We start from the raw sequence: 23,899 nt of genomic DNA, 5'->3' as shown, positions 1-23,899 counted from the left end.
GAGCACTGCCAATCTGGGGAGGAAGCATTTCCTTCACTGAATCAGGCATTAGCATAAGAGCAATATCAGCAGTAGGTCGGTGGAGAACTTTTCCCCATTAATCTTCCCATCCCCAAGCAAAAGCTTATCCAGATAAGCCCTAAGCTACCACTGGTGTACACATGAAGAACTGAAGTAAAAATATATATATTTATAACAGTCTCGTTATATAAGGTAAAGTTAGAACTGACTCAGTACCTCACAGAGTAACTTGTGGCACTAAGTTTTACAAAAGTCAATGCCCTTAACTTTTCAACTCAAAAATCTTCCTAAAAATATAATCAGGTTTATTTGCCAAGACCTACTTTCCATCCCTGCATGCGGGCTGGCATTCACGATACTTTCGTTCTACATTAATGCTGGTTTATATCAGCTGTTGCACTATTTTGCCCCTGGCAGAGATGGGTTGCCAGAATTGTCTTTTTTTTTTTTTCTTCCCTTTTGAAAATATTGGCTTATTCTAGTTCTCAGATTTCCCTGGCAGTGTTCAGAGAAGAAAGCAGTGCTTAGCAGGAGGGATAAGGCAGACAGAGAGTAGCAGGGTTAATGCTGACAACAGGAAATAGAAATCAGGTTTGCGATTTCCACAAAATAAGCAACCTCATCGTCTTCTCAGTAGTCCAGTAAAACACAGGGTGTGGAATGTCCCAGCCAGGAATTTAGTGCATAGCCTGTTCCTGTGCCCATGTTTGCAGCTAGCCCCTGCAAGGGGAGAGACACAGAGCCTTTTTACCCAGGCTTGAGCCTTTTTACACAGTCCCCTCACTTAAGTTACACTGCATGTTAAGATAGACACAGTACAAACAGGTGAAAAGTGATGTTACTGTTTAGGTCCTCAATATTAATCTCTTCTGGCTAGTGAGGGAGCATGATATGACTCCTTCATAACTATGTGTGAAAAGCGTAGCTGAAAATTAAGTGTTAACTATATGTATATACCTGATCTCTTGCTTTGCAAACAGGCAATAATTGACAAGAATCTGCAGACATACAGATAGTGCCACTCAGGTATGTTCTGGCTGTCTTAGTGAAAGAAAGGTTTTAATGAAATAAATGTCAAGATGATTTCTTGGATGACTGCTTACACTAGGATTTGATCTCTTGTTTATACTTGCTTAATATCCATAAATTACAGCATATGTTTCAGAAGCATGTAATTACACTTGTCATTCTGGGTGTTAGATTTGTAAGTACTGCAGACAAACTGTGCAGTGATAGATGGCCAGTGCAGGCATCATTTATGGCAAGTTAAATCATTTTCCGAAAAACATGTGGCACTGTAAAATGATCAAAGTTGTGTGCTACTGGTGTTTCTTTTTGTTTTAGAAGTTCTTAACAGCAACAGAATTTTACTAGCTTTGCCTTCCTGCTGCATATCCTACTTGACAATCCTTTGCTTAAAAATGTATTAAATACTGTTTAACTTTTCTAGGACAAATATGTAACTGCATTTTGCAGTATGTAGTAATACTATCAAGGTTCATTTAGCTGCTTTCTAAAGATAATTTCCAAGTCACTGGTATGATCATCAGCCACACCAAAGTGCTACACTGGTCTGTATGATGAAAGACCAAAATAGCTTCAATTTTTGTCTAAGGTAACAATAAATGTTTCTCAATTTATGTCATTCTGGATTTCTTTCCAGCACTGACCAAAAGAAAAGGAAATTTTCACTTACCATTTGGCACTAAATTTGCACGAGTCACTTCATTCCATTACACCAGCTTCTGACATTCTCACTGATATCGGTGGAAACTAAGCCTGTGCCCATGAGGGAACACTTGGCCCACACTTCTGAGATCTCCCTCCTGCAAAGCCAATGTTCAGCTGCTGGAGGCTTTCCTGGCATGGAGGACAACCTGCCCCTACAGGCAGGGTGGACGGATTTTAATTTCCTGACTTAGGATAGGCTGCTCCAGCATATCAAAAGCACATATGGCTGGGTTTTGTAAACCAAAGCAAAGTTCCTCCTTGATATATATCCAAATAAAATCTTTCACTAATAGTAGCACATGCACAAGCTAGTTTGAAGTCTAGGCCAATTCTGCGTCTCCAAAAGTAGAGCCATTTGAGCTACGGGCATTGCTTTTTTCACACATGGTCCAGGAGTGGCAGCTGAGACTACGTAGCATTGCCTGGATACAGGTTTCAGGCTCCTGCCATCACTTTCTGTTCTCCTTGGCGTGTGGTGCAGGGAATGCAGAATTCAGCTTTTTTAAGTGGGAACAAATGATGTACCTTAACAACTTTTTTCCCTTTAATCTTTTAAGCAGAAGCTTTTAGTTAAATCAATGAGATTCATGTATACTGACATTTAACTCCATAACACTTTTTTTTAGTCACTGGATCTGAAAAGTATCCCAATTAAAATCATAACTACTGAATTCCTTCATTATGACTTGCAGAAAATATTGGTTGTATGCTATCCTTGCCTCTTCCAGCCCTCCCCACATCCTAAGCCTTCAGTTAAGAAATACAACAGACATAAACAATTTAGAGAGCCTTGTATGTTAGATTTGAAAATAAATAAATAAATAAAAAGCTTCTGTCACAGTCCAATTATTTTATTTTATTTGTCCATTTGGCATTATTTTTATGGTTCATTTGCTGTATGTTTTAATATTTTAATGGTCTTTAGTGTGTTAGAGGGAAGCTCCTGAAGCACTGCTGCAAATAGGAGCTATAAAGTAAAATATAAAATTATTTATTACTATGATATCAGCCTAAATAACTACAGGATCCATGATATCCACAGTAGCCTGAGAAAGAAGGAATGACAAACATCACTGTCAGTAGCTGCTGTGGGAGTGTCCTCCAATTTTCCATAGATGAAATAAAAAGCTCTACATCTTTTATATAGAGCCCTCTGTGTAAAACAAATCAAAAGTAATTACAAGCCAGTATGTCAAGGACAGAAACAATCTATATTTTATGAGAGTGTGAAAATGAGACAGTTCATGGCAAGGGTTTTGCACTGCAAAGAGCTCAGCTCTAGATATTGAAGGACCTGTGCACCTGCTCAACATCTGGAGAGTTCAGAAGTGAGATGCTCAGTGCATTGTAGCAGGAGATAGAAATTCCTAGCCTTCGGAAGTCAATAGGTCTTCTTCTATGAACCATGAACACAGACAGCCGCTCACAAAAGTCCATGTGCACTTCAGACTCATGGGGGATGAATCAGACATTCACAGGAATGCAGCCATCTGTCCTTGAGGACTATGTTAAACTAGGCAGCCGAAGACAAAAGTAAGACAAATCTTGTGTTACCATTCCAGTCAAGATTTTCAGATTTCTTCTTAAGGATAAAAGCTTGAGAATCCATGGCTAAAGCATCTAAATGAATGCTACAGTATTCAGACATGACTTACTGATAGGTTTCCCTGTGGCATTCAGCTGGACTTCTTTACAGGTTTCCCATTGGTTCTGTTGTCTGTCATCGCCACATACCTATCATTTTTTTGTAAATTTATCCTCACAATGCACCAGTATGTTCCAAAAGGAAAAATGAGGCTGTAGTAGCTGCCTGCATTATACTTAATAGCCTGGTGGTTAGACTACTCAGCTGGGAACAACTAACCGTTGAGTTATGGGGTTTTTGCACATGAAAATCTCTCTTGCTGAAGCTGTTCATGTTTTCATAAACAATTAAGCTTCCGTTGGACCTGCCTGAGAGTAATTCACTCCATAGTCCACTATTCAGCAAGGAGCAGGGATAGGTAAGTTCAAATCATTGCTCCAATGAATATTTAATGAATTCTAGCATAGATGAAATAAAATGTTCCCATTGTGAAAGCTTATCAGCAGTGAATAGATGGCATCTGGCAACAGCAGCATTAAATCACATACAGCTGTTCAGAAAGAGAAGAGCGGGAAGTGGTTTTCAAACACGCCTGCTCTGACAATGTTCTGAGATGAGACCTCCCCAGGGAAGCTCCTGCACACAGAAGACTGCCAGGACAAGACCCATTGTAGCAAAAAGAAAAGTCACAGGGCTGAAAGTGTGGGAAAGCTCATCTATACAGAGTGCCCTGGAGGCCCTGTGAAGGACCAGAAGGCTTAATTTCACTATAAAATAGTCATATCTGTTGCTGTGGAGCTGGAAGCTCCATCTCCTTTACTACCTTTGATGCCCCACTCTGAATCCCAAATAATTTGAGCTTGTGCGTCATGAGTAACTGCTCCACACCGTGACAACAGCAGCAGTACCACTTTAATGAATGGTACCCAAGACTGGCATTTCAAACCTATTGCTTTATTTTTTCAATTATAAATTATAAAATATACAAAATGGAAATATTTTATTCCATATGGAGCATAAGCTATCATTTAACACAAAACAAAACCTTTTGGGGAGCTTTCCTCAACAAAATAAATCAAAAAATAGCCAAAGAAGCCTCCAAATCCCAATTCAACATCATCATTTTTGTTCAGATTAAAATGAATGTTTATTTTTCAGTTCAGCTGTCAAACTGACTAAGTACTTGTACAGTCCTGCTCACAATATTGCATTCATGTTTTAGGTATATTAAACACAACCGAAAAGGAGAAAATTTAAAAATATGAACCACGTCTTCTGAAAGGTGTAGAAATCTCTCTTAGCTCCTGATCCACTCCTGGTAAATCAGTGAGGCAGTCATTTGCCACTCAGCTGCCTGACGCTGCACAGTTCATAGGGGTTCTTAGTCAAGCTACATGTAATCAAATAAATAAGCATGAAAAATGAAACAAAGACGAAACAACAACAAAAAAAAAACAGGGTTCCTGATATACCAACAAAAAATTGGAATAACTGTTAGCTAGCAAGTTTCAAAATTGATTTTTCTCAAGCATTTAAGAAAAAATATCCACTTATCTAAAGTAGACCATACATTTGCACACACCTGTCTTAATTTTCTTTCATCATACTCTACTTAATTTCATGTTTTGTTTTAATAATGGCAGGCATTCATTTTTCCCAATCACTCTAGTATACACTGCAGAGATGAGCTTTAAAAATCTTAGTTCTACTGGGCAATAATCCAAATATTTTTTTCCTAAATTTTAGGCTCTCTTTCTTTGACAATCATGGTTTCCTAAGGGGGATGTACAGCCTCTGATTGCGGGTCAGGCAGGTTTCACCACTTGCTCCAGAGACTGATGACTTGCATATTTAAATCATACAGTGAGGCAGATAATCCCCTTTCATAGCAAAACCCAGGGGAGGGAGCTGTGTAAGAAGATACAAGGAATCCCTCGTTAAGAGCTTGCTGTCTGAAGCATGCCCACAGCCCTTACTCTTATACCTGATTATCGAGAAGCCTTTATATTCACAAATCCCTTCAGGCACCATGGAAGCAGAGGCGGGGGACCCTGCACATCAGTCCTCCAGGGACACCTGGGCACCCAGCTCCACGCAAGCAGCGGTCGGGCTGAGGATTTGGCTCTGTTTGACTTGCCCAAGGTCGCAGAGAAGGTCTGTGGTGCAGCAAGACAAAGGATGTCAGGCTTCAGCAGGCACTAACGCACAGCAAGGGCAGTCTGTCACACTCAGACAAAGCTTTGCGAAGCAGACAAAGCCATTGAGCCAAGCGATTATTTGACCCATCCCCAAAATATCCTGTTTTTTCCTGTGCTTTTGGCTTCTTTACTCGTGTTTTCTCCTGTACGCCAGAAACAAATGTTATTTGATCCTTATGCAAAGAGGCAATAAAATAAGTATAACTTGAACTGTGAATCTTCATTCCTGAATCACAAGTCCATTGCTATTCAGCCTAAAAATAGAAATAAGAAAAAAAAGGGGGGGGAAACAACCTTTGAAACTTGGCAGGAGCGGCAGGAAATCATACCTTGAGTCACAGGGCATTCTTAGCCTCTGTTCCAACAGTAAGTTTTCACACTCCCGTATGCAGCACAGCTACACTTCCTTCGTATGCCGGTCTCTGAGACTAGCCCTAGCAATATTATTCTTTCTCTACAGTGCATCTTGTCCCAAATACTTTACATATCCAGTTTCCAGAAAGCTGTTCATTTGGTTCTGGAGATATCACCCAACTCACAGATGATGAGTTTTTGCAAGGCGGTTTCCATTAGGCCAAAAAAAAAGCTCCAACTGCATTTAGGTTTTGCAAGTGAAATTGTTTAACATGCCGAAAAAAAATGAAACACTGGTTAATAAGATAACTTTTTACACTTAAATTTTCAAAGGGCATCAACAAATCCTATCCAACAAAGAAGACATAAACAGATTATTTTTGTCTCTCCTGTTTCTTGATTTCTAGTAGCGTTTACTTTCATTACAAATGCTTCAGTTCTGCCTGAACTGAACACAAAGAGAATCAGCCATTTAATCCTCAGGACAATACATATTTTCTTCACACTTTAGCAAGTAAATATAGCAGCTGGTAACTTTTAAATCCTGAGCTTTGTTATGCAAAGTATGGCAAACAGAACCATCAAAATTAGGAGAAGAAAACACTGGCTATTTTACCTCTACCACTTTCCTGCTGCTACAAAAATATGTATTCTCATACTTCTGTTCAGTATAATTTTCAGAAATACAGGAAATTTCACATTTCTCCTATCCTACACAACTGGATTTATCTTTAGACAATGTACAACAGGATGTTTCTTGGCAATATACTTTCTAATAGTCAATATACATTTTCCCTCTTGAATCAACATCCTCGTATACGTGTGTACCCTGTTAATTCCTCTTTATCAGTGGAATTTGAGGCATTATTTTTGTAGTTAATCCATATTATACAAGACATTCTGCAGAAGTATGCCTGTGGATATCAGATAGCCAGCTCACTCAAGATCACTGCTGTCACACAGCCACAGACCATCTATCTTCCAAATGAAGGTACCCTTAGCTGCTTTCAGGCTGAGACCAAAATGATTGCCATGATCATTTCTGAAAACGTCATGAACAAATAACTGAGGAGCCACATCTGTTTTGCTATGCTCCTGACAAAATCCTTTAGTGGAACAAGAAGCCTACTGATAGTAAAACCAATGGGATGCTGTTTTGCATGGACACAGGACATTATTTTCCTCCGTTTTTTCCAGCTGTATTTTTACAGCTGTATTGTTCGCTGGCTTCCCTGGAACTCATTGCTTTCCCAAAAATTCTTCCTCATTTAAACAAGTCTAAGTGATGCAAAAATCAGACTATTTCCCTTCTAAGTAAGTAGAATTCAACTAGCAAGCCCTATCCAGCTGGCTACAGAAGAATATAGTCACTTATCCTATTTGACTGCTGCTCCTGACCTCAGCAAAAGCCAGATACCTGAATCAGAAAACAAGCATATAATAATAATTTAAGCAATAAATACTTCAAGCATCTTCTATGAAAGAACATAAGCCGAACCTCAAAACACAAATTATTCTGACACAGATAAATCACTTTTGTTCCTGTTTCACATTTGCAAACTATAAAAGAAATGCAATAGGAAGAGAGCTCTCACAATGCCATGCCATATCTCAGCATACCTATCAGCAATTCAGCAATAACTTATTTCAGAGAAGAGTCAGAGACAGGTGTCTATCTGAAGTCCCAAACAAGAAATCCCACAGTGAGGTTTAAAAAAAAAAAAAAAAGGGAATAGAGCAAACTATCCTCTTTTTGGTAAACATGCACTCACACTCACAGACCTGATGCACTCCCCCTCTGAAACCATTTTACACTCTCTGTTGAGGACACAGGCAGTCAAGGGCAAACAGCTTCCTCATTTAAGCTCTGACTTAAATGCTTAATTGTCCTGTCAGAACGATAGAGGACATAATATCTTGCTTTTCTGATCTGGGAGCATATGTAGATCCCAGCCCAGAGGAGCATTTTGCTCTTGGCTATTTAAATCATTCAAGTGGAATTAGTGTCCTTCAGTAAGACTTTTATTTAGATGACTATTTTTCGCTGATAAATGCTAGCAAAAACAAGGATATATATTTAAGCACCGTAAACCAGTTTAATCCTAAAAGCACAATGTGCTTTAGGGAAAATAATGAGGATGGAAATACACAAAACCACAAAATCTACCAGTTGGTTGTAACACACAATAGTGCCTGGTTTCTGATGACAGTCAGAAGGCAAGACTATATGGCACAGCTGTCACTGTACTGAAACAATTATCACCAGGGAAAAAAATATATAGTCTTAATTTAGTTTTCATCGTGGCTAATAAAACTAACATCATTGTACTAAAACACTGAAACAGCTTTGATGATCCTTAGCAGTCTCGGCTCCCCTTCAGCATGATGTGGGAGCAGAGGAGCTCTGTCCTGAGAAGCCAGCATAGAGCTGGTAAATCAGATCCTTCCAGAGCACATTCCTGAACACGAGAACTCAGCTACCAGAGCTTCTAGGACAGTCCATAGCTTGGCTGTGACCTGTGCAAGCCAGCAGTCTCCCCGTGTGCTGACAGGCGTCAGAAGTTACCATGGGTCAGGGATTTTTCCCTCCCAGTAGCTTGCATGCCAACCTGTGATTTGGGGAACTATGAATTTATCATACAGATGCGGATTGTTTGTGTCAGCTGGCCTCAGTGCCAGAGAACGGTGCCAGGTACGTTTTGTTTACTAGGAAAGATGAAAAGAGTGCCTCCTAGTAACATAAGATCTTTAAAAAAGCCCACTGCCAGGCACTTCTTAACTTTTTGATCTTCTCATTTGCAGAATTGGCTGATATCTATATCAGTATAGGCATTCTTCAACAAATAACTCGGGGGTCTCTGTCACATACAAACTGCCTTCTTACAGAGGTGAGAACTCAGCAAAACTTTAGCCATGAAAGGGTGAAATAATTCTCTCTGCATATGCAATTTCCTTCATATGTATATGTGAGAGAAATACATATATATATATATATATATCCCCAACTGCCCACAGGGAAGTAGAAAGAAAATCAGACCATTGGTCTCTAATAGCTACAATCTCTTTGTAAGGTGCTTGCTTACTGTGGTTAGGGAATGACACAAAAACCTCAACATTTGAGACACCTTCAGCTTGCCCACAAAAAGAGGGGAGATGTCTCAAACCACTTAACCAACATTAATCAAGCTTCTGATTGTTTCTGTGAAATGGTTGGATACGATCAAATTAAAATGACAAAAGAGAAGCACGAAAAGGTCAGGAAATGCTTCTAAAGCCTTGTAGCAAACCAGTGACAAACACAGTAAATAATACAGAAAACAAATTGCCACTTTGCTCTAACCACTGGTTATAACTCCATCTAGGAATGGGATAAGACTGAAAATATTAGATTTTTAGATGAATATTTTAGAAACTAATATATTGTAAAATACTAAATGAATGCATCAAGTTGCTTTTGTACTTCCTTGCCTCAAGCAGTTTAGCACAAATAAAATTTGATGCTAATCAGTTCTAGCAGTTTTCACAGAATCTGGAAATCTATTATACCCTCTGGCTGCAGCTAAGAAATTTCTCAACAATTTCATTATTGATACTTGCAAAATATCTATTGTACATATAATTTTATCTTGGTGTTGACCTGCCATTTTTCCCTCTTGACCGAAACACATTTAACCTGGCACTGACAGAAAAATCACAGTTGAATTAAAAGGGATTTTTGCATAATGCAAGTATCTACTACCATGGAAATATACAGAGATATGAACGTTGTTTCTGTCTAAGAGAAGCTGAATTATGGGAAAAAAAATGAATGATTATAATGATATTTTCCAGCCAATAACAAGACAAGATGTTGAGGCACTAAACAGATATGTGCTTGTAATAAGCTACAAAAAACACTGTAAAATTAAATGGGATGTATTGGCAATGGGTTCCTTTTATAATTAAAAATGATTCAGAAAGTGAAAATATTATCTAGAACAAACATAAAACAAATCTGTTCATCTTAAGAGATGATTTCAAAATGTTTCAGTCTACTTCTCCCTACTAACAACAATTTGTCTTCACACTTCACACAAGATTTTCCACAAATGTTTTAACCACAAAAAAAAAAAATCATATCCCATTGCAAATCTCAAATGCTATACAGCAGAAAATGTTATTGATAAATGCAGTGTGACACAGTGAACAGAAAACTGATAATATTTTAATTGGTGCAGAACATTTTTTTATTAATGAATGCCAATATGTTGGGTAAAATTCTTGAGACTGTTCTTTATATCCTATAAAGCAAATGGAAAAATTCTTCCCATTATGGAAAAGCCCTGCAGTCACATATGGGAAAGTCTGATTCTCGCATCAGTCTGGAGCCTCTGGAGTCAGTAATGCTCAAGAGGTGCAAAAACTTCCGTAGATATAAAGACAAGATCAGGATCTGCATATATTTCAGATTGCCTCGGAAAAGTACGTGTGCTCTCTGAAACCGTGTGGTAAAATGTTATTACATTTTACTCACGTCATATTCCCTCCAGTCATGAGGTGCACACTGTTGCCACAATTAAATACATAGCTCCGTGTTTATGAAGTTCGGTGAGGTTAGACTCTGTACAATTGCAATTCCCTCATTTCTGGGAGGCCTGTCTGGGCAGCAGGATCACAAGGCAGCAGGAGCACCTCATGGCAGCCGGATGTAAAAAAACTTGCAATTGAGCCTAAAAAAACGTCATCCAGGTTCAGCCCTGGTAGCTGCGCAAGACTGTCAGCCAAAGATATCCACTAAAGCCCAGGAGGAGACAAGTGAACAGTCAAAGCAAATAAAAAAATGCTTGGGGAACTGATACATTCACTTCTAGATTTATTGAAAGAAACTCTCTTGCATTTTGGATGGTTGCACGTAAAGTGAGAAGAGTAACTCCAGGATGGTATTTGTACTATGTACTTCTGAAGTAAATGTGTATGAAATGTATAAGGCAAATGTGCATGAAGTAAATATTAGTCCCTCCAGACAGCAGCTATTAAAATGGATTGCAGTGGTGGAGCAAGAAGAGAATTTGACCAAAAAGAGGAAATAAGCATTTTAGTCTTGGAAAAAGAGGAGAAAATGTAAGGCAAGGCAAAAAGGAAGACAAGGCAAAAGGAAAGACAAGGCAAGGAAAAAAAAGGAAAGGAAGGAAACAACATTGTCAATGACCATTTTGGCTTTATATACACCTACATCAATATATACATGAAAGCTTCAGATCACAATTCACCAAGCATACTTTTCACCCATTTCAATTCACATGCAAGCCATCGTCCCTAGGCTGCTCTCAGCGTGACATTGGCTAGAAGTGTGAAGGTGACAGATGGAGTGTACCAAGGAGTTCAGAAATAGCATAAAGCTTTTAGATGATAGGAAAATAGCATAAACAAATTCTCTTCTTTCCAGCAGATTTTAACCACTGATATGAGCTACTCAGACAGTAATACTGCATCCAGTTCAAGGGTCCCCAACACAGAACAGATGTGGACCTGTTGCAGAAGGTCCAGAGGAGGGGCACAAAAATTATCAGAGGGCTGGAGCACCTCTCCTATGAAGAAAAGATGAGTGAGTTGGGATTTTTTAACCTGGAGAAGGCTACAGGGACACCTTACCGTTTCAATACTTAAATACTTTAATATTTTCAATACTCAAAGGGGTTATTAGAAAGATGGAGAGAGACTTTTTACCAGGGCCTGTAGTGATTGAACAAGGGGTAATGGCTTTAAATTGAAAGAAGGTATATTTAAGAAGAATTTTTTCATTATGACTGAAGAAGCACTGGAATATGTTGCCTAGAGAAGTTACGGATGGCCACTCCTTGGAAGTGTTCAAAGTCAGGTTTGATGGGGTTTTGAGTAACCTGGTCTAGTGGAAGATGTCCGAGCCCACGACAGTGGGTTTGGACTAGACGATTTTTAGAGGTCTTTTTCAGCCCAGATCATTCTATAATAAGTACAAGCTTTGTAGGGAACATGAAGTGAGATGAGTTACAGACTTTGTCTCTCCAGGACAAGTTTTGAGGGACTGGGAACCGCCCAAACGCTTATGAACTTCAAACAAAGAAGCTAAAGGATACCACTTGGCTGTGCCTGAGCATCCTACAGGAAGCCAAAATTTCAGTAAGCCAAACCCAGGGAAGGGGGTAAGAGCAAGATGTTCCTCTTGAATGATCCAGTCAATAGAAAAGTTGCCTTTGCACTAATGAGAGTTGGCCAGCCAGGCCCTCAATAGATCCTACCAGCCAAACACAAACCATTTTGGCAGCAGGACTTCCAGACTGGCAAAAACAACAACCAAATAATGTCACCTTCCATTACCCAGAGGAAGGAGCAACTCCTCGTCCACCAGAAGAGAGGCTGGCCCATGTCTATCTAGCCTATTTCCACAGTCACTCCAATGGGAAATGCTAGAAACTATCAAAGCGCTGAAGGCACCAAGAAGCTCTGTAACATCCTCCCTTCCCCAGCTCTGGATTTGGCTGCATGTGTCCAAGGTCAGCTCTGATAGGGTGCAAATATGTGACTCTGAATCAGCCCAGAAAAACAGCTAAGCTGTGAGAATGAGCTGTGAGAAATCTCATAGGGACCTCTGTCCCCCTTCTTCACTCAACAGCTACCTTTCAGCACAGGCCCTTGTCCTTGGTCCCTGCCTGAACTATCCTACTGGCCTTCTACCTTGCTGACCATGACCTTGCATTGCTGAACCTGACTTCCTGGCTGATTTTAGACTTCATCACTATGGATTTGTCTGGACTGTTGGCTGAACCTCGTTACATGGCCACACCTGTTTTGTTCTCATTTGGGTGAGGCTGTGTTACCAGTACATGTAACCACTGTCTTTCTCACCTTGCTGCCCCCTCAGCTTCTGTCTCAGCTTCCCCTGTGAAGCAGCCCATTCTTGATGCTCTCTGACAAAACCAACTCTCAAAATGATGAGCCAGCAACTTCAGCTGGGATCAATCTGTTCTGAGATCCACAGAGAACTGTTTGAGTGGGTAGTTACTGTTAGCTAGCACATTCCTTCTGTGCTTGCCTCTGAAGGTCTTCTCCAAATTTGTTTTCAGAAAGACTACCTCCAAGTTCTGAAAGCTTAATAAACAACTCTTTTGCACAATCCTCATTGCATCAAGCACCAGAGGAACATAAAAGCAAAATGCAAGCTCCTTAAGGAAATCGAGGAATAAGAGATTCACTTCCAAATAGTTAATTTCTTGAACAAGTGCTTCCAGTTTGCAAAGTGTCTCTGACAGGTCTAAAACCATCAGGTGAAATTTAAGCTGTCCAATTTTGGACCTTAATGTTTCAGACCCATTAAGGACAGGAAAAAAAGAAAAGAAAAGAAAAGAAAAGAAAAGAAAAGAAAAGAAAAGAAAAGAAAAGAAAAGAGAAAAGAAAAGAAAAGAAAAGAAAAGAAAAGAAAAGAAAAGAAAAGAAAAGAAAAGAAAAGAAAAGAAAAGAAAAGAAAAGAAAAGAAAAGAAAAGAAAAGAAAGAAAAGAAAAGAAAAAAGAAAAAAAAAGAAACTGCTAGGTTACGTCTCATGGATATTCACAAAAGGACAGAGAAGAATTCAAGGCGATCCATTTGGCCAACAGAAAGGCTATAGATCTAGGTCATTTTTTGTGGCGCCCTCCTTCCTTTCTTCTCATGAGAACACTTAGATAAAAGGATACCATGACTATCAATCAGATTATGCTATCCACCAGATCATCAGATGGGACTATTGACCTGTATGTTTTATGTTGTAAAATCAATAAAAGAAAGAAAGAAAAAAAAAGAATAAAAAAGAAAAATAGCAGCATAAAAATCCAAACTGCTGAGCATAGTATTTCTCAAGTTATCTTTGTTTGTATATTCCCATTGAGTGATATAATTTACTTCTCACAATTTCACCACAGATTAAAATTTCACTGGAAAACAATGTTCTCAAAAAATATGTAGTCCTGACATTTAGGAACTTCAGAGTAGATATTAAAACAATACTGAACTTCAAATTACAGGTTCAACTTCCTGAATAGAACTACTAGACATAAAAATGGATTAATCACATTCATCTTGGATATAACGGAAATAGGCATTTTTGCAAAGGTCCAGCTGTGGAGCAGTAGGGGCTGCATCAGCTGAGAATCTCAGACCATGTCTTTGGTCAGAGTACAACCCAAACTGGATTATACTTCTACATTTCTGGTGAAGGACCTTCCCATGTCCGTGGTTAGTGCCACTAAACCAGGGCCTTATCCAGAAGCCTTTATTCAGGCAAAGATAACAGAGTTATTTCTGAGAGGAAGGTGTAAAAACAGGCATCAGATGCAGGTCCAATATGAGACATTAAAGGGTATCATTTGTCATTTTTTACATTATTAAGAATATTTGTGCAGGATCTATAATTAAAACTAAAAGAGATATCTCCTCCTTTTGCCAGCAGCTGTGTTACATCAATTAAATGGGTAAATAAGATCTTTCCCCAGAGGGGATATCACATGACCCTCTATTGATTAAGACTGCAGTAGAATGTTATTTGCAATCTTATTGCATAATGGAAATCAGGAGGTAGCTGTCATGGTTTCAGAAGACAAATTGCTGGTATCTTAGACAATTCATAGGCCTCTTTCCTTCTTGCTGCTCTTAATTCACAGTTCAAGCATGTCTTACAAGCCTTAGATTCTTAAATCAGCCTACTACACTGTGTTCAACTCAAATCTGGGTGTAAACATTAGTCTTTGTGGTCCTGCATTATGATGGATATTAAAGTGACCATTCCACCTATCATTACCTCAGAACCATGCATTATTTAACAGGGTAACAAAACTTTAAAAAAAATAATGCAGATGTGAAATTAAAAATAGATACCTCCTGCAGCATGCATGATTATTCCTGGGAAGGACAAGCCTTCTCCACCAGACACAGCTCCAGAAGTGATCCCTATATAGGATATTTTTAAGACTTGGTTCAATTTTGTGTACTTGATTTTCATAAGGAAAGCATACAGATGGAACAAGTCCGCTAGTCTCAAACATGTGCAGTAACTGCAGCCAGGCATCAGTTTTGAGACCGTAATGAACACCTGACCACAACCCAGCAGACATTTTGCTCCTCCACTGATCTATAAATCCATCATTATGCCCTTTGTGGAAGAACCGGAGGGAAGGATAGATATCTCCCTTTAAATGACTGAAACATTCCTTGCCAGTTTGAGAAACCTTCAAAACAAGACAATCTTTCCTTACTTCTATTCAAACTTTCAGTCACAGTGAACAGCAGCAACACTTTTCAAAATCAGTAAGAGCATTATTTAACATTACCAGAATCATCTCCACTGAAGTCAAAGAAATGGCTTTCAGTGGTTTTGAAGTTGTAGGACATTAGGCAAGATTTCTGAATGGAAGGAATCAGTCTGAATAACAATGGGCAGTAGGACAAAATAGATTCAGTAAAAAGGTTAGCCATTCTGTGCACAGAAAAAAAGTGCTCAGTTTACCATAATCTACTTACCACTGCCCAAGATTAAAAATCAAATGTTTGCTGCCTGATCTGATGATTGATTAGAATGTGTTCATCTTCCCATCTAAGTTAAGTTTAAAAGTGACAGGTTTACTTTCCCATCATTTATAAGAGCAGAGTTTAATAAAGTACACGGAGGGAAACGAACAGTATACCAGTAGAACTGTTGTCCAAAAGTAATCTCTCACAAAGTTATATCAAAGTCTGGAAAAAATTACCACCTTGTGAAAAATATGGGGGAGGTTAAGATTTCAAGGGAATCAAAGATATTTCTGTACACTGCATTTGGCTAGACATGCACATCATTAGCACTGGATTATTACTGGCATATCTTCCTATTTAGGGAAATTATCTGTTTTTTCTACAAATGGATTTGTGTTTAAACCTCATATTTCATTCTCCTAGAAATATGCAAAATAAATCTCAACCTGATCTTGATGAGCATAAACAATCAATGTGGAGGAAATGTGAGTAGCAAATAAACAAAAACACAAGTCAATAAAGAACTAAAATCTGCTCTGGTTGCTCAGAACTTCAAAGAGGCATTTGGCACTTTAAATTAGGGCCTGAAATCATTGCTTTTTCTTTCCGTTTTTTTTTTTTCTTTTTTGCTTAGAAAGGACAAACCAGTCTTTTCAGATTCCAGTCCCTTTTTTTTCTGAAAGTAAGGCAACACAATCACCTCATTTATTTCCTTTTGCTTACAATTCAAAAGAAAAATAGAAAATGTTCCTTACCTTAAAAAGTCTTAAAATATTTGCAACCATAATGGACACAGAACTTGCTGCAGCACCTATCACACCTGATATCTTGTCTGGCTTAGTGAAAATAGGTGGGTCACCGTTAGCACACTTCACGTCTGAGCCATCTTTTTCTATCAACGCTTGCACAAATGTTAAGGATTGTTCCAATGCATAAGTGTCCCTGGAACACGTATCAAGGATCCGGACACCTAAGGTGATATTGGCAAGAAGATCAGGGTCTTTATTAATCTGATCAATTGCATACAGCATTGCCTCTAGTCTGTGGATCCCTTTTTCCTTCTTGAGCTCCCCACAAGGCACCCCTCTATCCCCTTTTGCATGGACAGGGAACAGTCCTCCCAAGATGATGTCCCCATCCAGTCGGATGGAGTGAGCATATTCCTGGCCATGAGTTCTTTGCATCAGGGTGAGCATCCAGTAGAATTTGGCTGTTAACAGGAAGAAACAATGGCAGGAAACTAATCTTTTTCCTTCATATACCATTTTCTCTGAAGACGTTTTTGCTAGCCAGTATCCAGATTTTCTTCTTGCTAAAGGATGAGGTTGACCATTTGAAACTGCAGTTTCTGGAGGCTACCATCAGTGCCCAGTAAGTAATATAGAACCATATGGAAGGTAGAAAAAGGATCTCAGCAGAAGTACATAAAACGCGTTTTACGAAAGACGTCCACTGATGTCACGGGTTGATCAGCTTTTCAGAGAGGTGGTTTCCGACTGCTTTTAACTGATGGTAAAGAGTAGGGTAGTATCTCTGGTCCTGATGTTATGAGGAGGTCAGTAACTCATGTCCTTCTATTTTGCACTGCAGCTGAGGTACTTCTGGAAAAAAAAAAAAAAAAAGTAAGAATTATCATTTAGTTCAGCAGTTTTATACCTGTCACACAGTGTATTTATTTCTGAATATGAGTTACTTTGGCGAGGTTTTACTTTTGATGTTCTGTAAGGGAGTAATTCTTGGCCTTCTGTGAATTTGAACACCTGGCTGCACCGTACTACAAGCCGAGAAATTGATGATACCAGCAGAGCAAAAGCCAAGTCAGGGCAACTACGCTTAGCTTGATGTTCGGAGCCTGATGAGTAATTCCTATTTACCTTTGCATTGCATGACATCCAAAAACATATTTGATCCGTAACATATTGTATTTTCTGTTTTGCTGTATCATTCTGTTGCAGCCCACTGAAGTGCAATAGCTCCTAACACTTGCACTCGCTGAGAGGCTCTGCTTGCAACAATGGAGTAATCAGGGCTCCTGAATTTAAGTACGCTCTTCAGCTGCTGCAGTCCAAGCATGTCCATTTGGATATTAAACTGATTACTTCTCCAGTGGAATTCACTATTTTCTGGATTCACTATATATATAAAATACCCTCCCAATCATTTCAAAAGCTAAATTACATTTATGAAAAGGTAGCTGGTTTCTTAAGCAAAAAAAAAGCACAATGTATTCTTCTAGGAAAAAAGCTGAACATCCAGTATTCCTTTTCTCACATTTTACATGATCTGAGGTCCAACATTAGCAGGGTATCTATTCTCTGCTTGCATTTGGACCACAAAAACCAAGAATGGTGTTCTGCCCCCACTGACATCTGGAAAAGTCCTACTGATTTTAATGAGACCAGGATTTCATCCTACATTTCTAAGTACGTGACTGACACTGTTATAAAAATCAGTTATAAAAATAGCCACCACTTCAATTCTCAAGTGAGTGGCATTTGTTTATTTCAATATTTAACAAAATTACAAATGCCTGAATACATTTTTTGATCTCTGAGGAGCCAAAGAGAGAGAGTTAATTTCACCTAATATTAGATGGGCATGCTTTGGGCAGCCACATCTGAGGCAGTCTCTCTAGACACCTGTTACAGGCTATAGAGAGCAGAGGACACTCTATGGTGAAATTCACCCAGCCTTTTTTAAAAGAAAAAAAATGTAATGTATGAAGAAATTAATCACACTGAACAGTCTACTCTGTAGATATGTACTTTGTACCAGGTGATCTGGCTGGTTCCTACCAAAATATCATCAAATTGGGAGAGAATTGATCCACTTATACTGTATTTCAAAGACATTTTAAATTATTTTCCACACAATGTTTAAATATCTTTAGGTATCAAATCTCAAAATGTGGTTTGATAAGGCTTGAAACTGATCATCTTCTTTAATTTATTTTATTATGGTTGTTTGTTTTTTTCCCCAAATGATAATACTAAGCTCATATAAGTAGAGAAGAGTTTTAAAATAGTGTCTATTTGAAAAGCTGAGAAAAATATTCACAATGGAAAGTCTTCTATTTAATGAGAAGTTATCTCACAGTGATCTGGTAACAAAGCAATGACTTGAAAATGAAACGTTTAATTGGTGTGAATAAAATCATTGCAATTTGGGACAGCAGAGTATAAGACTTTCAGTACCTCTTACTATTTAGTTTTGCTTGAATTTGGCTCAAGGTTGAATCTAAATGAAAAAGGAAAAAAAATTTGTGCTTTTTCATGTGATAATCCCATCATTCTCCATCAGCTCTTTTTGGGCACATAGTTTACAAATCTGTCCAGGCTTCAGCCTCAGGAGCCAAACTCAGCATCAGTAACAAATAGAGGAACTTGAGGAACATCACTGCTTCCCACAAGTTGATCTGGTCCCATGGGATGCTGCCTAAGGACAGAATATGACCTGCACCACAGAGAAAAGATCACATGAAGTATTAACTAGCCACAAGTGGCTGTTGGCTTCATTGCCACAGTAGATAAACACAGCCAGGGGTTTCAAAACAGCAGCAAGTGAAAGTTGCAGCTGCACCTAAATCAGACACAATTTCCTTTCTGGTTCCACAGTGAGCACCCAGCTCTTCAGACTCTGTGGGTCTGTGCAGTCCCGCCAAGGAGCGATCCCTTGAGGCAACAGAAGATGACTGCTCTTATTTAACACTGTACAGTGAACAAGAACACACCACTGAGAAAGTGAAAATGTTCATGAAAGAAAAAATGTTGTTTTTTCTCTCACTCAGTCTCAGGTCAGTCTCTTACAGCCAAAGAATGCCCCGAAATTAAAGCAACTGTCAGTCTTCATAAAAACCAACAGTGATGAATTCAACTATTGCAATCCCAATGCCAACAACACTGGAGAAGCTAAAGTGAGCACAGCACCTTGACTCCAATACATTATCTGGAAATAAATGAAATTTAAATGAATTGATAATAAGCATTTTTTTCAACATCGCAGTCTGCATCAGCATTAATTGTTCAGCCTCAGCTTGCCTGTTTTCCTGAAAAAAAAATGCATGTTTCTTTGCTGCAAGTGTCCACAGCTTGTCTGTCTATAAAACAGAAATAAAATTTTTAAATGTTCTTTTTAAAAATTTAAGACCTTTTAGTCTTCTTTTTTTATGTTACCTAAAAAATAAAAGCTTTTATTACACTGCCTAGTTTATTCATGCCACACTGCTTTTCACATATTGATTAACGACAACTTTTACAGAATGTTATAAGCCTGTGTAGCTAAGTAGAAATCATGTCAGCTAAATTAATTCCATTTTTATCAATGAATTTTAGTGGAAAAGCAAGGGCTGCTAGGCTATAAAGTCTGAATGAGTTTGCCTCATGTTCAGAGATTTCATTTGAAGTAAAATTTTGTCCTTTTCAGATTGACCATAAAAGTTTGAATTAATGCAAATATATTCACAATTTACCAGGTTCCCCTCTGTAGTAGTTACTGTTCACTGGAAACATGAGTTCAGAGAAGAAATTCACACATTCCCTCAGCACAGTTCAAGAGTAAGTGCAGCACAAAGCCTCTCCCCAGTCACCTTGAAATATATGCCTCTCTTGGTTTTAATTCATTAAAAATATCTGGTACTATCAGAACATATTGCTATTTTTAAAGTCAGCATTTCAGCACAGACCTCCACTCCTTCTGCTAGAATGTATATTTATTTTTAAACCGAAGGAGGTGGGGTACTGCAAGACGGGAACGTGGAAACTTCTGCTTGTGGTGTCTGGTTCTGCAATTACTTCCTTCGTGAAAGCATGCAGCTTTTTGAGACATTTGGTACACAAGGCTGGGCACCCCAGTGCCTTGATGCCAGAGCCAGTACACCAGCACGTGCTGGGAGTCATCACTCCTCCACCCCCAGACTCACAGCAAGGAGGTGGGCTCCTTGCAGGTCTTCACGTTCAAGAACAGATCTAAAAAGTGAGCTGAAAATGACAGATACGTAAAGAAATAAATATAGGCAGGGTCTTTATTTTGGTAACAAGACTCCTGAAAGGGCGATCTTCAGTTAGCACTGGAGTTGTGGCTGAAATCACAGAAACATTTCATATCACCTGGAAATGTTGTTTTAAAAAAAAAATCTCTCAATTACAGACAGCCACAGGAGCAAGGAGTATTCTCTGCATCTTAAGCAGGAAAACATGTCCACTGAACTTCATGAAACGTTTTTAAATTGGCGTTGCCAGCCAGACACACGTGAACCTTCACTGAGGGACCCAAACAAAACATACAAACAAAAAAAAATCTATTCAGTGGTGGGAAAAATGTTTATGAAAAAGTATTTACAATTTTGTTTGAGGCCAAAAAATATATTTGTCATTACATTTGAAGCACAGCTGGAATGTTACTAAAATGAAATGAAATTGATCTTCTGTAAATGAGAAAAGGGGGAGTTTTAGCAAGACCCATTTCTACACCCACAAACCAGTCAGATGTCCAGTCAATGCAAAACTGATCTGGTTTTACTGAATGAAAGCAAAAGGACAGCATCTTCCATTCTGAAGTTCAACAAGAAAAATAAATGCAAATATGTTATTATTCTGGCTCTCTACTACTGATGCTAGTTCTGAACTATCAGATAAAAATTGCCTGGCTAACATTCCTTTTAGTGTTCATAAAAGTTGCCTCTTTCTCCTGCAAGGCATTCGGGAATGAACAAATAGCTGAATTTCAACACATAGCGGGTAAAGAGTTGCCACCTGCATACAGTAACCTGACACATATAGAAGATTAATGGGGTTTGCTGACAAGAGAAGGGATTTCGGAAAACCTTAGGCCTTGACACCGCAACTCCTAACTTGCAGGAGAATTCTTCACTGATGTAAGTAGTCTTATCTACCTCAGCTCTTCTGCAATGATTTGCTCTGCCCCTGCCACAGAGGTAACCTTTACACAATAATCAGGACTTCAAGGCAAGTCACCCCCAGCATCTTGTTTACGGGAATGATTTCTTCCCAGAGCACCACGAGAGAAATGTCTCCACTCACTCTGATCGGCCTCTTTTCAAATACCCCAGAGCCCCCATCTTCTTCTGCCTGCAAATATCCATCCTTCAAACAAGCTCCCCTGCTAAAGCAGCACAGGTCCTTCTGCCAGGGCGAGACTAATAGGAGCATCCAATTTTTTTGGAAAGGAAACAGCATCAAATATTTTCCTCTGCCCTTGCCTGGTCTCACAGCTGAATAAACCCCATCAATATTAACATCTTCAGAGTTGCTTTCACCTCCACTCTGCCAAGCGATCATCAAGGAGATTCTCCTAGGCACCCTGCAAGAGCTTCCTCTGCTGGTTTTCTTCCCATTTTACCCTCTTCCCACCAGCCCCCGGCTCCCCAGAGCAGGCTCCGGGGGCTCTGCCCGGTGCCCCTGGAGAGGCTCTGCCCGGAGAAGCGGCAGCATCCCGGGGCACCCCATAGCCCCCCGTTTTCCCCCCCGGGCTCCCCTTGCCCGCTACGCCGCCCTCCCTGGCGGGGTGGGGGCAGGCAGCAGCAGCCCCCGGCCACGCACCCGCTTTCCTTGCGGCTCCTCCGTGCTCTCCCGGCTGCCCTTCGGCTCCCGGCACCCCGGGGGCGAAGGGACCCGGGACCCGGGGCGGTCCCGCCGGGCTTGGGGCAGGAGGGGGGGCACCGGGAGCACCCCCGGGGCTGGCCGAGCCTCCTCTCCCTTAGCATCGCCCATCACCGCGGCGTTTCTCCCTTGAAGGGAGCCCCCTATTGTTCTCCGCTTTACTTAACCGAGCTATCTATTTATTTATTTAATTTTTTTTTAATTTTTTTTTTTATTCCCCCTCCCTACCCCAGCTGGCGTCTGTCGTTGAGGGATTCCGGCACAGCCTCGCCGCTGCTCCCCCCGGGGCCTCGCTGCCCGCAGACTTGCTAATAATAATAATAATAATAATAATAATAATAAAATCAAAACCAACCGTCGCGTTTTAGTTAGAGCCGCCGGTGATTCCTTCGTCTCCTTGCATCAACCGGGCAGCTTCAATGCGCCTGTGTTCCCCTCAATGAATCCCTAAGTCTCTTCATGAATCCCCCGTCAGGAGCTTGCCAACTCCGACGTGCCACCGCCGGCTTTGCATGCACTTCAGATCACCGATCGATTTTGATCAGTTGAGTTGGGGGGGGGGGGCGGGGGTTGGCTATGGGTTTTGTTGTTGTTTGGGGTTTTACCCGTGCCGTGCATGCACCTGCTGGGTCCCCGCAACAAGCACATGCCGGCACTGGGGATGCCGCTCCCCGCCAGGGGACACCACGGACCCCTCGCCGCGGGACCGGTGCCGCTTCTCTCCCCCTTCCCCGGGCTAGGGGGTTGGGGGGGGACCCCCAGAGCCTGGCCGGGTTCCCCCTTCCCCTCCCCACCCCAAGGGAGCTCGGAGCCGAGCGACAAGTTGGAGCCCCCCGGTGCCCCCGGCTGGAGAACCCCGACCAAGATGGGGGGGGGGGGGGGGGGGGGGGGGAATGGCGGGGAACCCCCAGCCCCCTCCCCGCGGGGGTGGGAGAGGACCCACTTAAGGAGGCAGGGGGGAGATGCCGCTCTTGGGAGCACCCCCATCCTCCCTCTTTGCTCGCTGCTATGACGGCACCGTGCCCGGGATCTCTTTCGGTAGAGCTGATAGGGGGAGGCTATCGACAATAAAAATGATAAATAATTAAAAGACACAAAAATAATAATAATAATAATGCAACACAAAAGCCCCCGGCGCCAGAAAGCAGGCGGAGTGGATTGCCTTGCCCCAAAACATTAAGTGAGGCAAAACTTGCATTATTCGTGGACTCCGCTCGCCTTAAAATAAGACCTGAAGGAGACACACACCCCGCACACACACACAAATACCTTGCTGGAAAAGAGTTGCATATCCGTGTTACTGTAGAGGTCACTGGAATTAATACTGGGCGCCGATCGGGAACAGCATGAGGTAATTTCGGCACAACCCTCGTCTCAAATAGCTTCTCCCAGTAGCGTCAGCTTCATGTGCAGCTCAGCCTGGGACAGGTAGCCAGGAGAGCGATTTCAGTGGTGCTGCATAACACTCGCGATCAGCCAAGCCGAACCCCTTCCACTGTCTCCTTCCTTATTCCTCCTCCCATTTCTTTAAAAAAAAAAAAAAAAAAAAAAAACTTTTTGGGACCGGTGGCTCAGCCCCCGTGACGGTCTCCACCCTCCGCCGCCGCTCAATTGCAGCGGCAGACCCACGCCGTGCCGTGCCGGCTAAAAGAGAACGCCCCCCGACCCCCGCCCCGCAGCGGCACGGCTCGGCACGGCTCGGCACCGTTTGGCACGGCTCGGCACGGCTCGACACGGCTTGGCACGGCTCGGCACGGCTTGGCACGGTTCAGCACAGCTTGGCACGGCTCGGCTCGGCACGCCGCTGCCCCCTCTCACCGCGGCTCCTGCGGGGCAGTGCAGGGCGCGGTGGGGTGGGCTCGGCACGGCTCGGCACCGCACTTGTAGCTGTTCT

At 40.9% G+C, this 23,899-nt stretch overlaps 1 protein-coding gene across 10 annotated transcripts in view; it reads right to left on the bottom strand.

The window, feature by feature from the left end:
- The window catches only part of GRM8 (glutamate metabotropic receptor 8), a 348,011-nt gene extending 324,477 nt beyond the window's left edge, over positions 1-23,534 (bottom strand). For 3 of the 10 annotated variants that reach the window (XM_035559304.2, XM_035559303.2, XM_035559307.2), the window contains exons 1-2: positions 23,275-23,533; positions 16,144-16,989 (exon numbers count right to left, since the gene is read on the bottom strand). In XM_035559304.2, coding sequence (XP_035415197.1) covers positions 16,144-16,653 — 510 coding nt within the window. In that variant the 5' untranslated portion in view covers positions 16,654-16,989; positions 23,275-23,533. Of the gene's footprint in view, positions 1-16,143; positions 16,990-21,945; positions 22,008-23,274 lie in introns of those variants that run through there. The other 7 variants (XM_035559312.2, XM_035559313.2, XM_050715784.1 and 4 more) reach the window with 5 other exon arrangements.
- Between the last annotated feature and the right edge of the window lie 365 nt (positions 23,535-23,899).

The sequence above is a fragment of the Cygnus atratus genome, chromosome 1 (assembly GCF_013377495.2).
Source record: "Cygnus atratus isolate AKBS03 ecotype Queensland, Australia chromosome 1, CAtr_DNAZoo_HiC_assembly, whole genome shotgun sequence".
In the NCBI taxonomy this organism is placed as follows: Eukaryota; Metazoa; Chordata; class Aves; order Anseriformes; family Anatidae; genus Cygnus; species Cygnus atratus.
The sequence above is the reverse complement of the archived record's forward strand: the minus strand, read 5'-3'. Positions and strand labels throughout refer to the sequence as shown.